Below are 16,311 nucleotides of genomic sequence, written 5' to 3'. Positions count from 1 at the left end.
AATTTTAGTGGTGAAAAATAATTTTCTTAATTTTTTTGGTGGTAAGAGTAAAAAAAAAAAAAAAGGGTTAAACTAGAAAGTAGTCCGAAACGCCTTTGGGCTGTTTTACTGAACTCATGCTAAGAGCATCCTTATTCATGAACAAGAAATATTTATTCATGTTACTATTTACAATAAAAAAAATACTTTCTCTATCATATACATCAAACAAACAAATAATTTCTAACATCCTACTCTTAACAATGAACCAAAAAAAGAAATAGTTCATGTCACTATTCACCTACCCTACCTTAACTAAAAATTAAAATACAAACATCTATATCTATACTTCTATCTATACTTAGTATTTAAAAACTATAACCAAGAAACTAAGAAAGACACATGTCCACATCCATCTATATCTAATCTAACTTAGTATTTAAAAACTATAACCAAGAAACTAAGAAAGACACATGTCCACATCTATTCTATTACACTTCTCTAACCATAGTGCCACATGTCATCTTACACTATTAATTATTTATTGCAAAATTTTTTTTAATTCTTTCATTAAACTTATACTAAATCTTTCATACACACTTCATCTCTTAATCATCATCTCTCCCCTTTAATTCAACCTTTTCCTATTCTCTCTTTAATTTTAGCCCTTCCACCTTCTATTTAAGCCTCTTTTTCGATTAAAGTTCCATAATTTTAATTTCTTTAATCATGTTTCCGATTACATATTATACCCTATAATAACTTACTGATATTTCCTCACTTGTCTCTCAATACAATTTTATATGAATAACCCGTGCATTGCACGGGCCGGAAGGCTAGTAATATATAATAAATTAATCAACAAACAATCTTCACAAACGGTTTGGAAAACCAAACAATTCACAATTGTTCATGGAACTATTCATCTTTTCCTCAATTTTTTAACATTATTTTATCTAAATAGTAACACAAATAATTTTTATTGCTCATTGTTAAGGATGCTCTAAGTACTACGATTCTACGAAGTACGGAGTATATATGTGAAACCACAAACCTCGCCTTCTTCTTCCCTCCCTCTGCGAAATTCTCTTTCAGCCAATGATTTATTCTCAGGTAAGAGTTATTATTTACAATTGCAATTTCTATTTCAATTTTTTTATTTGATTTTCTCTTTTTATATTATTTTTTATTTTTATTTTTATTTTTAGTTTTTCTTTCAATTTTTTGTCTGAAGCTTTGAATTTTTTTTTTGTATGATTATTTTACAATCGGAATTTCTTATTATAAAATCTCATGTAGTTTTACCGTATTAATCGTTACTGTATAATTTTGTACAGAATTTTGATTTTCTTATTAAAGTTTTGATTTTGCTTATTAAAGTTTTGATATTTTTGAAGAATACTTTGCATAGGTAGAGAAGAAGATGATAATGCCAGATGCCTAAATTTCAAATGTTACATGAATTTAATTAAACTGTAATTTCTAAACCCAATTTAAGCGATTTCACCAAACGAGTCACCTAATTTTAAATTATAGGTATGATGTCGTTAGTTGATCAATGTTATAGGGGTTACTCGATGATTTAGGTTACTCTATCAATATTATACTACTAAATATTATAGGGGTTACTTTGTTTATTTACGACAGAAAAACGCGCTATTTTATTTATGTTTTCGTTTAAGGATTTAATCTTGATGTTTTGCTTTTAGAATGTGAATGTGGATATCACCTTCCTTGTAGCTACTGTTGCTGCACTCTATGGAATATGGAGGATTTATCGTGCTAGCAATCAAATACACTTTTGCAATTGCAAGGTAATTTATATTGTTACATTCTATGAGACCTCCAAAAATTTAAGCCATAAAAGCAAATGCAAGCATACAAGTTATTTCCATGATAATCAGGTGAATGTGTTTTTACATTCACCATTCTAATTGAGATGCTACGTTTGTACGACGTCCAATGCAGGTTGTTGTTGATGATGATGATTCCAACGAAAACTTGGTCGACAATTTGAATGTGAATGTCAAAGATGGTCTCAGTGAGCTTCCTGATGTGGTTTTGTTAGAATTCTCTCATATATGTCATTTCGTGATGTTACAAGAATGGCTATGCTATCAAGAAGATGGAGAAACTTGTGCTTGACCATTCCATCCCTAGACTTGGATTGGTTTGTAATGTCTGGTATTCCATCGAAGTGTCATGGCCGTAAGTGTGATCAATTTTGTTATAAGCAGACATATGTGAAAAGTGTGGATCAGGTGTTGCAGAACTACAGGGGTCAGAAGATCTTATCTTTTACTGTTGCATGTTGCCTTGATAACAGTTATGCCGATGATGTTGATCGCTGGATCAACTTTGCTGCTGCGAATAAGGGTCTACAGAGTCTCACCCTACAATTTATATGTGTAGATAGGTGGAGAATTTATTTCCAGTCCCATTGTGAAGGGTTGCATCTTATCAGGGGTTCCTTTCTTTCCCAATTTTCTTATCTATGAATATATGCTTGTGTTGGCTAATATGTACTCCTTCCGTTCCTATTTGTTTGTCCCATTGCTAATATTTGAGTCAAACTTTGACCATGATTATCCGTTAATCTATAAGAGATTATATGGTTAAGTGTTGTTGGATTCATCTTGTTGTATATTTTTGTGATATCTAGTTTTATAGTTGTCTGATTTACTAGAATGTCTTCTTATTCAGGTTAAATTACCGTTCAGCCCACACAAAATTTTCATACAGTTTTGAAACTATACATCTCCAGTGTGGATGATGATGGCAGTATAGTGTCGGCTCTCCCGTGCCTTCTTAAATCCTTTCCGCTTTTGGAAAAGCTTGAGATGAGGGTAAATATGGCAAACTTCCTTTATATTACACTTATTAAAATTTATGATTTTATAAAATAGATTGACAAATTTAGTTTTGAGCTATTCGTGGTGTAATTTTGACTGGTAATCTTTTTGTTATATTTTGACATTTAGATTGTTTTGTTTGTTGTAGTTCCCAAATTCTCCTGTCCGTCAGAGCTGTGAACTTCCGATTCCATATGTCCACAAGAATCTGAAGGAGGTTAAGCTAGCTAATTTTAAATTAGAGTGGATACCAGTTGCTATCTACTTGTTGCAAAGTGTTTTCATGTTAGATTGTATGATGATTACCAAATCTTCAAAAGTTTATTATGGCTCGGAATCTTGGAATTGGAATATTGCTAGGGGAGAGTTCAATCTTAAAGAACGTATATTAATTTTGAATTCGTTGATTGGAAAGGCATCATCAACTAGTGCCAGAGTTACCATTGAATAATCTTATTCCTGGTAAAGTGAGAGTTACCTTTAAATAATCTTATTTTTGGTCAGAAATTAATTTTATGCTCTTCAATCTAAATTGTTGCCCTTGCAGCTTTAATATGATCTTAGTGAGTATGATAGGTGAATTGATTTTTGTGATAGTCATGATGGAATTCGAATTTTGTTTGCTTGGATTTAATTTTTTTTCCATAATGGAATTGATTGTTTATTTTGCAACTTTATCATGATGGATCGATATTTGATTTTTACGAATTGTTCTCTTCTTTTATTAATTGATGCATTTCAATGGATTAGTAAAGAATTTTAATTTCGTAATTAACTTTATTTTGTTCATGATGAACATGGTGTTTGTGAATCGCATAATTTGGTTTCTAAAGTATATGTATGAACTGAAAGGAGTATAATGAGTTAATGACTATACTTGTTAATGATAATGTAAAAGAGCCACCAAGTCTGCAACACTGCTGTGATATGGTAATAAACTCGGGAATTGCAGCTAACTTTGTTACTATTCCATGGATTGTTAGCTGAAATAGGGGTAGTTGACTCATTACTATTCATTAACTACTAGTGTTGTTAAAACATGGAGTTAGGAACTTTTGATTATTGTCAGAACTCAGAAGTAGGGTAAATGTTCTCCTGCTAATTTCTACTGCTTTTTTGTTTGTTTGTTTGTTTGTTTTTTTTTTTTTTTTTTTTTAAAAAAACACGTAAGAAGTTATTGTTGAGCTTTTGCATGGAACCTCTTTGTTCACTTGTGTCTCGCTTTGATGTCTTGTTGATAGGCTTTCGTATAATGCAAAGTGGTGTAATACACCGAGCTGTTAATTTGGGTTGTGCGGGTTGGGTCTATTTTAAATTTGAGTCGTGATTACTATGTTCGTACTAGTCGAAATTTGAATTTGATTTTTTTGGTTGGTTATGGGTCATGTTAGTTTTTGCCCGAGTGTGGCTACTTATATGTCGGTTGTTAAGTGTCTTAGTTCGTGTGGGAGGGTTGATGATGCTGAGAGGCTGCTTAATGAGATGATTGAGGGTGGTGTTACACCGAGTGCTGTAACGTATAATTGTTTCTTTAAGGAGTTGAGAGGAAGAAAGAATGCCGAAAAGGCTTTGGATTTGTATAGGAGGGTGAAGAAAGAAGGTGTGTGTGCTGCGAGCTTGCATACGTATAATATCCTCGTGCAAATGTTTGTGAAGTTGAATAACATGGAGGTCACTGAGGAGATATGGAATGATATGAAAGAAGCCGGGACTGGACCTGATATAGACTCGTATACTGTATTAATTCATGGTTTGGTCGAGAAAGAGAAATGGAGGGAGGCTTGTGAATATTTCGTGCAGATGATTGAGAAAGGATTTCTTCCTCAGAAGATCACCTTTGAGATGCTTTAGATACAAGCTGATAAGTTGAGAACTTAGAGGAGATTGAAGAAGCAACTCGACGAAGAGTCCATATCATTTGGGTCCGAGTTTGAAGATTATCACCTTCAACCCTACAAGAGATGAGATTTGGAGATGATTTTGAGGTGTGTGATTCACGTATTTCAAGTCAGATAAAGTCTATAATAAGGTTTTCAAAATGTCTGATCACAATATATAATGAGTGTTGTCATGTTGTGTAACCGTTTGGAACTAGAGGTGTCAATTCGGATAACCTATTTAGATACTGCAAATGCCTCACCTCTGCCAATTGTAGGATCAGTACTTTTATTCATGGTTATCTGTTTTGCTGAATTAGCACTTAGTTATTGTTTGTTCGTCTCCAGACATAGGGATACATGCTTTCATTAGTTTGTGTGTTAATGGAAGAAGGTTATCATCATAAGCTTACTCTGATATGCAAATTGTGAAGTATCAATGATATATTGGGCAAAGGTTAAAAAGGGCATTAGGAAATGGCCAATTCTGTATCTCCAGCGATGTGGGTATGACAGTCATGAGCCGATTCAATGCTACAGTGTGAAGTATACTAAAAAGTGGCAATCCATGATTCCATGATCACTGGTCAGAACGTGAAGTTGGGGTTTTTCGAAGGGAGCTGAGGATGGAACTTGGTTTCTGGGCAAAGATCAAGACAAGAAACCCAGCTGAAGCTCAAGTAATGGCTATTAGAGGTGGAGTGGTGTTAGCTTCTTGACTCGGTACAAGCTCAAGTTGTAGAACATCATTATTAGAAATGGGTACAAGCTCTCTCGCCTCTCTGAACAGCACTCTGGAGGACGTGTGAAAACAAGGAACAATGAACTAGCTGCTATACTTGCTGATATAGGGGAATTCCTCGAGAGATTGCAACTTTAGGTTCAGTTATGTGCCTCGAGAAGCAAATTTCTTGGCTCATTACCTTGTGATTATGCTCTAAGCATGGAGGAGGAAGTGAGGATACATACAGGTGAAGATAATTGCCATAAGTCCATATAGAGGGCTCTGTAAATGTTTTGTGCATTTTCTAATAGAATACAATGTACTACTCCGTTGTTAAATTTTTGCCCTATGCTAATATTTGGGTCAAACTTGTAAAACTTTGATCAATAATTACCCTTGGTCTATATATGTTATACTCCCTCTGTCCCTGATAGTCCTTTATGATCAATTTTAAGTTCTAAAATGATAGTGTCATTTGCTTTTTTCAAGTACCATTAATATTACATTTTTATCAAAACTCCCTCCAATTTACAACAATATTTGTGTAAAATTAACTTTTCCATGTAAATTTTGTTTTTCCATATACTTTATAACTTTACATACCCAACATAATGAACATGATGTGTTGAAGTTAAACGGGTTGAGAAGGAGGAAATATAATGTTGAAGTTAAACGGATCGAGAAGCTTCAACACTAACCCAACCTATATAATGAACATGATGTGTCAGGTTGACCCGTTTAGTTAACAAGTTGGAAACTCTTGACACAAACCCACTTTTTCATGTCCGTTTCATGTCTTGTCGTGCTACGAAAAAATATTAGCTTCATTCAATAAATTTATCAAAATTTCCATAATTTATTAGGTTTTTTCTTAGTCAAGTTGGGTCGTGTTAATAAATATATTATTACTTTTTTCATGATGCTTTTATTTAAAAAATATTATTACCTTTCTAACTAAAAGTAATGAAATTACCGTGCATGACAATCTCGTAAGAGTAATAAAATAGTAGAGGGGGGGAGGGTCTTTACCAAAATCAGGAATTTGTTGCAATTATTATGAAACATACGTAAAAGAAAAATGTTTCAATTATCAAAACAGAGGGGAGTAATGGATTTGTTCATTTAAATGTCATGGAAGAGTGGTTAGGATACACCACAAATGGAGTCAATCTGAAATTGAGTTGGATTAAGAATGACTTTACTCTACTCAAGCATGGTTAAAGCTTGATTGAATGAATGTGAGATATGTGACTGTATCCAATAGACATAGATGAACTTATTAACCTGACATGATCATACAATGACTTAACTTGATTGAGTTATCTTTGTAAACCAATTCATAAATTTATATAAGTAGTAGCAATCGCGAATGCTTTGGCTATATGAGAATACGGTCCATTTGATGGAACGTGCACTATCAATGTAGTACAACTGTACAAGCCATCTGTTTGAAGTCCTACGATCTGATTATTATATGCCATGGTTGTGAGCTTCAATATCTTTAACGTAATCATATATGAAGTGCTGGGAATTGTGCATCTTATTTTGCAGCTAGACCAGCTCTGTTTAATGGGGTAGAGCATGTGTATAAATTATCATCCTTACGGTTTCAGGTAACAACCTTGTTGGAACTCATCATTGTTTAAGTTAATGCTTTCATAAAATGCTCTCCAAACCCTGTTCATCCTATTGAAAAAAAAAAAAAAAAAAAAAAAAAATGAGTAATATGCTAAACATGAGCTTTCTAACCTTAATCTCAGAAACTGTCTAACCTTCAAAGCCAAGAATATACAACAGTGGATAATGAACCCAGATACCATTAACAGTTACATAAAACGCATACAATGCTTCAATAGCCTTGAAAGGCATGGGTCTCCAAACTCTCGAGCAATTTATGCTAGCTAACATGAGGATAATAATGAGCATCCTAGTCTTTTTTCTGTCAATAAACCTCGATAAGCCTTCTGAACCCCTACGATACAAATGCATCAACGATATAGAAAACAGAAATCAGAATCAGGCTCTACAAGACTACAAAAAACAATAAAAAAAAATACATCATACATCTCAAAACAGTACATCAGAAAAGCAGAGGAAAATAGGATATGGAACCCCAGTGGATACCTCTAAGGATATACACTCATGAATAACTTGCAAAGGAGCTCAGTCAAACCTTGAACAAAGGCTGTTGTTCATTTGGTAAATATATGAGCTTGAACGAAAGTTTTGGGCTCGTTTAATAAACAAAACTAGCGGTAACAACCATCATTCATCTTATTTAGGCTTGTCAACTAGAGATGGCAATGGATCGGGTGGAGCTTCACCCACATCCATCCATTATCCTAATTGCTCCATCCACATCCATCCGTCATCCGCTTCACCCATCATCCATATCCGTCCGTCCATCATCCGCGGATGAAACGGGTGGAGCGGATGACAAATGGATGAGTACTAAAATGAAAAAAAAAACTCACATAAACTTTAATTTTCGGTTATTTATATAACAACTTTTTTATTTTATTAATAAAAAAGAAACAATAACAACATATTGTTTGAAAAATTAATTTGCAACAAAAAAAGACAAGTAATTTTCTTGCACATTCTATATTTTATTAGTAAAATTCTTTGATTAATAATTTAATATATGTTAAACGGGTGGGTGGAGGGTTAGCGGGTGAAAAAAATATCATCCACATCCGATCCGATCCATCATCCGCTTTATCCGTCATCCGCTTCTCATCCATTTAATTCGGATTTTCGTCCATTTATTTTATGCGGGTGGAGCAGGTTAGCGGATATCCACTTAATATTGCCATCCCTATTGTCAACAGCTTGTTCGTATTCCTTTATGAGCTCGTTAAAGTTAAGTTTATAAGCCAGTATATAACTTGCTTTCTCAACTTTGGGCCTTTGGATAAAATTGTTTACCAAAGGAAATGGGTTTTGAAATAAAACTCTAAAATTAAGAGAGTATTTCTTATCAAGAGTTGTTGACATGCCAAGATCTCTCTCTTTCTCTAAGCAAGCAACAAGGTGCTAACTCCCATGGAGAGATTATGTAGAAGTAGTACCAAATACAATGTCTTAGGAGTATAAAAATAGTTTTCGTTCACGTAGTAATTGCTAATTGCTAATGGTACTTAATACTTGGGCCCTGTTCACTTAAACTTAAAAATAAGTTCAGTTCAGTAAAATTCAGTAACTTCAAAGAAAAAATATAATAGAAAATCAATAAATAAAATTTCAAGCAAAAATAAGGTGAAGTATACAGGGCCTTAATAGTGTATTTTTCAAAATGAGAACAAATTAGTACAATCGTTGACAAAATTATAATGGACTATGGGCAATTTGAATGGACTACGACTAATATGTTAGCTACTTAGATATATAGTATTTTCCAAATCATAGACCAACATACATTATGTAATGATTCAATTTTCTTAAAGAGTTTGATTGAGGTCTGAAACAACATACATAATATCTTATGAAACTAGAATAATAACATCATTTTGCACGTTAAGACAATAGCTTAAGTTTATCAAACAATCGTACATTTCAATCTTAAGATAATTGCTAACGACCTATCAATCCTCGCGTATCAAAAATGAAAAAAAATTAATTACATAAAAAGAACAATTTATATCAATATGATTGGGTTTTTCTACATTATAACCCTCTAACTTTTCGTTTTCTACGATGTGCCCCCTTTTTGAGAAATCTACACTGTAACCTCAAAAAACATTTTGCTTCTATACGGTAACCTTGCCGTTAACAAATTCCGTTAGTGGAGCATACTCACCACTTAATAATATTTTTTTATCGATTTGCGTGTTGAAAATGGTTCCGTTAAAAGTTTTGGGGGCTATTTGGCCCTAAAGGGTCCAAATTGAGCTCATATTTGACAAAAAATGACACAAATGTCTTGTTTTGCGTATTAAATACGTAAACACGCAAATCGAGACATTTCTTAATATACAAAACGAGCCATTTGTGTTATTTTTTTGTCAAATCTAAGCTCAATTTGGTCCCTTAATAGCCCCCAAAACCATTAACAGAACCATTTCCAACACGCAAATCGATTAAAAAATATTATTAAGTGGTGCGTGGGCCCCACTAACGGAATTAGTTAACGGCAAGATAACGGTAAGGTTACCATATAGAAGCTAAATGTATTTTGAGGTTACAGCGTAGATTTCTCAAAAAAGGGGGCACATCGTAGAAAACGGAAAGTTAGAGGGTTATAATGTAGAAAAACCCAATATGATTTTATGGTTGAGATCAAATAATAATAAAGAAGTGCCATTTTCAATTATCTGCAAACCATATGTCTCAATGTCAAAGGAATTTCATGTGGCCATATGATTAGGGGGGGGGGGGGGGGGGGGGGGGGGGGACTAGTGGTTGAAAAGGGATGAGACATTAGGTTGACAAATCCTCTCATTGTCGTGATAAACCCTTTTTTTTTCTTTATTTTGTGATTCATTTACAATTGGCTTTATCTAATTAATGGTATTTCTTGAATTATAAAAGAAATTTATCTAAGTTACGGTAAATATACAATGAAAATATGATATGCCTAAATTGTGAAAACCGAGAGCTTCAAACTTTGGGCCGAATATAAAACATTGGGCTTGTTTCTCTTATAAAAAGTTGTGTCAAAACTATTTATATCTTTCCATAATATAGTGATATGATCGTATCTTTATAAATGGTACAAATATCTGTAGTATCGTTAATATCCCAAGTTTCCAATATTATACCTTTCCCTCAACAAAGACTGAGTTGGCTGGCCATAATAATTTGCCTAATATAATGAATTCCTTAAAATGTGGGGTTAATTAGCCAATTGCTACACTCTTCACCTTCCCAAATAACCTTTAACAGTCGTTACAATTAAGTGGCACATAGCTGATTAGCTGTAATAAAAAAAAAAAAAATTAAAATAAAAAACTCTACTAATTTGAACAAACATAATAAACTTGGTAGAAAATCATCTTTCTTTTTCTTAACATGGAAATATAGATTTACTTCTGTTTTTTTAATTTCTCAACTCTATTTATTGACTTTTTCTTAATACTAACTTAAGTACATTGGGTTACACCTCAAGAAAAACTAAGAAGTTCATCAAAGGTTAGTCCTTTTTACTCTATACACATCTCATTTTCCTTGGTAAACTTCAAGAAATCAAACTAATCTTGCTTTTTTTAAACCCTTTTTAGGCAGAGAAAATGAAGGATTCCTCTAATTTCCCTGGTTTTGAGTCTTTCAACACTGCAAACTATGGCAGGAACAGCAGTGAATATGATGCCAAAATGGATTTCAAAGAGGTCAGGAAAAATAACAATCCAATTCTCTTACGCTTGATTGAACCCGTGCATTAGCACATGATACATTCTTTGCATGAATATATAATCATGACATCAAATGTGAAAGTTGTTTATTATTTAATCCGTGTTTTTTTTTTTTATATTGATCATAGAAATTGTGACAAAAGTGACTTCTCTACTTATATACATACATACATACATACATACATACATACATACATACATACATACACACATACATACACACACAAGGGCGAAGCCAGGAATTTCAAATCCTGGGTGCTGGACTTGTTAAATTTTTTTGTCAAATAGTTGTGACAAAAGTGACTTCTCTATTTATATACATACATACATACATACACAAGGGCAAAGGGTGGCGGACTTGTTAAATTTATTTGCCAAAGTTTTCATTTGTTTTGTGTTTATCTGAGCAGGTTTTGGAAGAGGCTAAGAAATATGCTAAAGAGAAGAAACAGAAGCAAGCAATAGAAGAAAAAAGTGGCAAAAAACGAGGGAGTTCAAGTGGAATGAAAATGGGTGGCAAGAAGTCATGGAAAACTGCCTTGCTTTCATTTTGGAAATTATCATCAACCAAGAAGGCTAAGAAGCAGGCCAAGGAAACTCCTAAGCAATGTGTCAGGCCCCATTCATGGCGGCGTTCGAGGAGCTGCAACCGCCATTGGTGCCGGATACTGGCCCCAGCTTGCGTTCTCCGGGCCGCTCACTAACATGTTTCATCAGAGGAAGAGGGAGGATGACATACCATATGTTAGCCTAGAGAGGCTTAATGAGCCTGAATATGATGCCTAAACTTATGGTCCTGTTTACTCAGTTCCTTAACTAACTTCGGTATGTAGCAAGTGTATGGCTTGCTTGTTTGGTTAGGATAAATTTGTCATAGGAAAATCAATAGTCAATGCAATGGACCATCTTGTCAATTTTGATATTCCGGAGTTATTATTAATGTAAGGTTTTGGTTTTTCTTTTAAATAAGTGGTTAAGAACTTTAGATTGATTATATTGCAATAATAGTCGATTTCTTAGAAAAAAATATTTTTAAGCTTTAAATTTAATAAATTGCTTAGAGAATATACTAGTTTATCTCTGTGATAAACAAAAAACTTGTTTAATTATCATGGAGATTAACTGGGGTGGCCTCACTTGCTTACACCTTTATTTGCCCTTTGTTTTGTGCTCATTAGAGGCCTTGTCATTAGTTTGTTGTTTAATCACCGTATTATATGCTAATTTATACTCCCTATATACCACCTTAATCACCCCTTTTTTAAAAAATTTATTGACATAATTGCAAATTAAACAAGCTTCAAGCTTTCTTCCAATAATGATTGTGACTAGTTTGACTAAAGACCCAAGCATTTATTTTGTGTGGTTTAAAAGGAGTACTTCTATAACTACTTACTCGAACTACTAATGCAATAATGATATGGCACATGGTTTTTATTTTTCTAGTAAGACTATGAATAAGTTACGATCGATCTGAATATTGTGCTTCTCAATAAACGTTGGTTCTATTAAGAGACATGAGCACCGAGTTGACAAGAACCAATCTTCTAGCAGAAGAATTGAAGAAAGGTGCCTTGAGGCCCACACTCTCAATCTAGCAGCCATTTTATCAGTGAATATCACGATCACTAACATAAAGTCTTTAATGAGGTGGAAGAAACCCTATTCTCTAATTAAACTGTAAGAGAACCAAACCATTGTCTTCGAACAGTCAAGGTATGACTTTCCAAAGGCAGTTAAGAGTTCTGTGTACGTCATCTTTATCAGTGAGAATACCACAATCACTGACAGAAAGTCTTTTATGAGGTGGAAGAAGCCCTTTTTTATTATAAATAGAAGTGGGGCTTTTTCACCTATAATTGAACTGTAAGAGAATCGATTTTATTGTCTTTGAATAGTCAAGGTATGCTGTAGCAAAGGCAGTTTAAATAAAGTTCCATGTGAGGACCAAGAAGGTCAGGGGTGGTCAAGGTCAGGGGTAAAATGATTCTGGCATTTTGCTTAACATATTAGCTGCAATCATTAAAGTATTAAATTCTACAAAAATATAGTATTTAACCAGTCCTCAAAATCATAGCAAAAGATATATTTTAGATCTGTGATTTTTTTTTTTTAATATATAAATCTATGATTATGGGAATAAGGCTATGTTGTTTTTGTTGTTGTATAAATCAATGATTTTGGACTTGAGGATCAGAAGAAAGAAAACAAATTGTTAAGACTAAGAAATAAACGAAATCCGAAGAATGATTTCAGCTAGTGCATAAAGCAGTGGCAGGTAATAGATTATTTAGCAAATTGGCGATGATGATGCATCTTCAAGCGAATCAAAAGCCCTGTGATGCAGAGAAAATAGAGAAAGAAGGGATGATTAATCTTCAGGCGAATCAAAAAGCCCTGTGATGCAGAGAAAGAAGAGAAGAAAGGGAGGAAAGCTCTGTGATGCAGAGAAAATAGAGAAAGAAGGGATGATGAATCTTCAGGAGAATCAAAAGGCCTGTGATGCCGAGAAAATAGAAAAAGAAGGGATGATGAATCTTCAGGCGAATTAAAAGCCCTGTGATGCAGAAAAAGAAAAGAAGAAAGGGAGGAGAAAGGTAACATACAACTAAGTTCAGGTGATCCTTTTAAGTGATTCTGTTCTTTTTCATAATTATTGGGTTGATCATTATATCCCAATATTGACCCTTAAAGACCCTACAAAAGCCTTGTCTAATAAGATAGTTGATGGGTCATAGCCCTTTTAACATGGTGTGATCCTAGTTCCCATTGAATTGCCATGTCCAACAACCAGGTATAGCTGTTTAGGTAAACATAATCAAATTCTTAAAATGGTTATAATCGCCAATTATGGAACTTGGATAAACCTGAGCCATGATCCAGGAGTCTTGACATGCAAAATGTCAGAGATGTGGATTAAGCACTGAGAAGAGCCTTAACATGGAGACACTGTCAACATATATACTAACTTTACCAGCTTGAGGTGAAAATTTTAATCTGTTAATGTGTGAGAACAGCCGTGTCCAGAAACTATGTCAACATGGGTATGGCAAGCCTAGTGACGAGTCCAAGCATAAATGAACAATAAGTTGTCAAATATCACCATATGTGTATTCAATATTTACCTTTTGGGTACAATAACCCGCCACAAATTGTGATACAGAGTTGGGTATCAAATCCAAGGTTGGAAGCTAAGTTATCTACAGGTGCCAGTTAGAGGAAATATTCATTCAGAGGCAGCATTTAATTGCATCAAGGAGGGTAGATTCATTGAAAGTCTATATATTCCTTTGGATGTATCATTATGCTTTTCACAAACTTTGCCATTCATCCTTTTTGTGAAATTCTAATCAAAGAGTATAATGAGGGATCTTTGTGGCTAAGAAGCAGGGTTGGTGCTACGAGGAAAAAAAATGTATCTTATTACGACAGATTTGGTACGTAGCAAGGAGGTAAGGGTTATAGCAGATTGGTATCAAAACATATTACTCGTAGTATTATTACAAAATAGTGCTTATGAAATTTTCTTCTTCCGCTTGAGGCCCATACAGCATATTGTTACTGAGAGCAAAGATAGATTGTGTCAAACTGGATGTCCGGATGAAGGTGACGGCTTTCAGGTCAATAGCAGACTCTACTCACACATCTTTCAACACTATCATATGGCATTTTATCTATTGAGGCTGTATTCTGTGCAAGTTGGAGCAGGGGTGGATCTTTGCAAGGACGGGCAAGGGCCTGGCCCCTCCTAAGCCTAAGTATTTTTGAGCTGTTGGTTATAACTAATATGATGTCTATTAGTTGCATGAAATAAGTTGTGGCATAGTGGTTAAGTATTGAACTATTGATACTTTTGAGCAAGGGCTCAATGACACAGATCAAAACTTGGAAACACTTTTGAACATACCTAAATTAAGGGCAAAATTGGTGGATTAAGTTACAATATGAGTGAAGACTGAAGACCCAAGTTATTTGTTCATGGTGGAAAATATTTCAACAGTATAATAATCGTGTACAAGCAACCCCGAGAGTTCTCTTCACCCACTTCAATCGCCTAATATACTAGCCAGACTCCACGACATAATCCTTATATTATCAAAATGTCTTGTTTAACTCAAATCTCTCGATTTGAGTCTACTTTTTCTTTAGGTTAATCATAGTTTCACGAATAGATGAACCACATAATACTTCACATTAGAAATATCAATTCAATCCTCAATACACCAACATAAGAATTTCAGTTCAATGTCACTCAAATTCATCCTAGAACAAATTTTACACACTTTTACAACAATCAATCAAACTAATATCAACCAATAGTCACAAATGTCAATTCAAAACCCAACAATTCAACCATTCAATTTCAAACACACCATCTTTTCAATTCCAATAAAACTCAGCAAAATGCCACAACAATAAAACAATGCAAACATAATTTAATCCAAAACCCTAAAACTCAAACCACGTATTAAAATCAAACGAAACTCAGCAAAATCAAGTAAACCCAAAAAACAAAAAAAAGGGTTTCAATTCCAATTACCTCTATTTACAATAACGATCAGCCTTCTTCTTAACACGATCTTCAAGAGCTTCTTCAACAGACTTAGATTTAGCAGCTTTAGGATCATACCCAAATTTCTTAGCCTCAACAGGAAAAAGATCATCATATTTCATCTTCTTGGCAGCATCAATGGTGTAAATACCATCTCCAGAAGCAGTAGTATCAATGGCGGATTGTTGTTCATCTAGAATATCAGATGGTTGAATTTCTTTGTTTTTCTTCTTCTTTTTCTTCTTGTCAATGGTTTTTGTGCGAGTTGCTAGTTCTCCACCTTTGAAGCTTAAGCGACCTCCTTTAACTCTTTCGTAGGGATTGTCTGACATCTGCAATGGCTGTAATGAGGTGCTGTAAAGGCGGTGGTAGAGGAAGGAGTACAGTGGTTGAAGAAGGAGAGAAAGGGTGGAAGATAGAAAATCCGATACCAATGTTTCGAGGGGGCGTTTGGTTCGCGGATTACAGGTATGAGGTATGGGTTTAGAATGACCAAAACCCGTACCATATATTTGATTGTTAAAAATATAATTTTTAAACCTATACCTCAAACCCATGAGGTATGGGTTATAGAAACCTTTGGGGGGAGGTGGGTTTGGCTCATTCCATTTCCTTAGGTATCAAATAAATGAAATTAAGAAGATGATATTTCATTCCAGAATTGAACCAAACACATGGTATTAAGTATCAAGTTCTAACCCGATACCACCTAACCCTATTCCTGATTCCAAACCTATACCACTCTGTAAACCAAACGCCCCCTGAATTGGGGATTCTAATACCCAATTCTTTTTTTTTTTTTTTTTTTTTTTGAATTTGTCTCACCCGGTTGACTACAGCTTAACTCTAATTATATTCGAATCTGATTCGGGTTGCACACATGCCTTATAGTGTCACAACTTAACTCCAATTATATTCGAACCTGACTCGGGTTGCACACATGCCTTGTAGTGTCATGGAAGATGAGTCTCCTAAT

At 34.2% G+C, this 16,311-nt stretch overlaps 1 protein-coding gene and 1 long non-coding RNA gene across 5 annotated transcripts; one reads left to right on the top strand and one right to left on the bottom strand.

Annotated features, from left to right (window-relative positions):
* Positions 1–878: 878 nt before the first annotated feature.
* Positions 879–5,865, top strand: LOC145617502 (uncharacterized). 3 transcript variants are annotated; one of them, XR_014107747.1, is made up of 5 exons: positions 879–1,092; positions 1,689–1,793; positions 1,948–2,187; positions 2,306–2,825; positions 2,980–5,865. It is a non-coding gene; the product is annotated as an uncharacterized LOC145617502 (long non-coding RNA). The 3 variants fall into 3 exon arrangements; XR_014107748.1 differs by having other exon boundaries at positions 1,720–1,793; positions 1,948–2,825; XR_014107746.1 differs by having other exon boundaries at positions 1,948–2,825.
* A 919-nt stretch (positions 5,866–6,784) lies between these two features.
* Positions 6,785–15,797, bottom strand: LOC145618241 (uncharacterized). Of its 2 annotated transcripts, XR_014107881.1 has the most exons (3): positions 15,324–15,797; positions 7,205–7,404; positions 6,785–7,118 (listed from the first exon to the last, which is right to left on the bottom strand). XR_014107881.1 is itself a non-coding variant. In XM_081673014.1 (2 exons), exon 1 carries the CDS (start codon positions 15,665–15,667, stop codon positions 15,326–15,328), a length of 342 nt encoding a protein of 113 aa, XP_081529140.1. In that variant the 5' UTR covers positions 15,668–15,797; the 3' UTR covers positions 7,140–7,404; positions 15,324–15,325. The 2 variants fall into 2 exon arrangements, 1 of the variants encoding a protein (XP_081529140.1); XM_081673014.1 differs by lacking the exon at positions 6,785–7,118 and having other exon boundaries at positions 7,140–7,404.
* Positions 15,798–16,311: the final 514 nt, after the last annotated feature.

Source organism: Chenopodium album, chromosome 26, assembly GCF_948465745.1.
Source record: "Chenopodium album chromosome 26, dcCheAlbu1.1, whole genome shotgun sequence".
Classification (NCBI taxonomy): Eukaryota; Viridiplantae; Streptophyta; class Magnoliopsida; order Caryophyllales; family Amaranthaceae; genus Chenopodium; species Chenopodium album.
The sequence above is the reverse complement of the archived record's forward strand: the minus strand, read 5'-3'. Positions and strand labels throughout refer to the sequence as shown.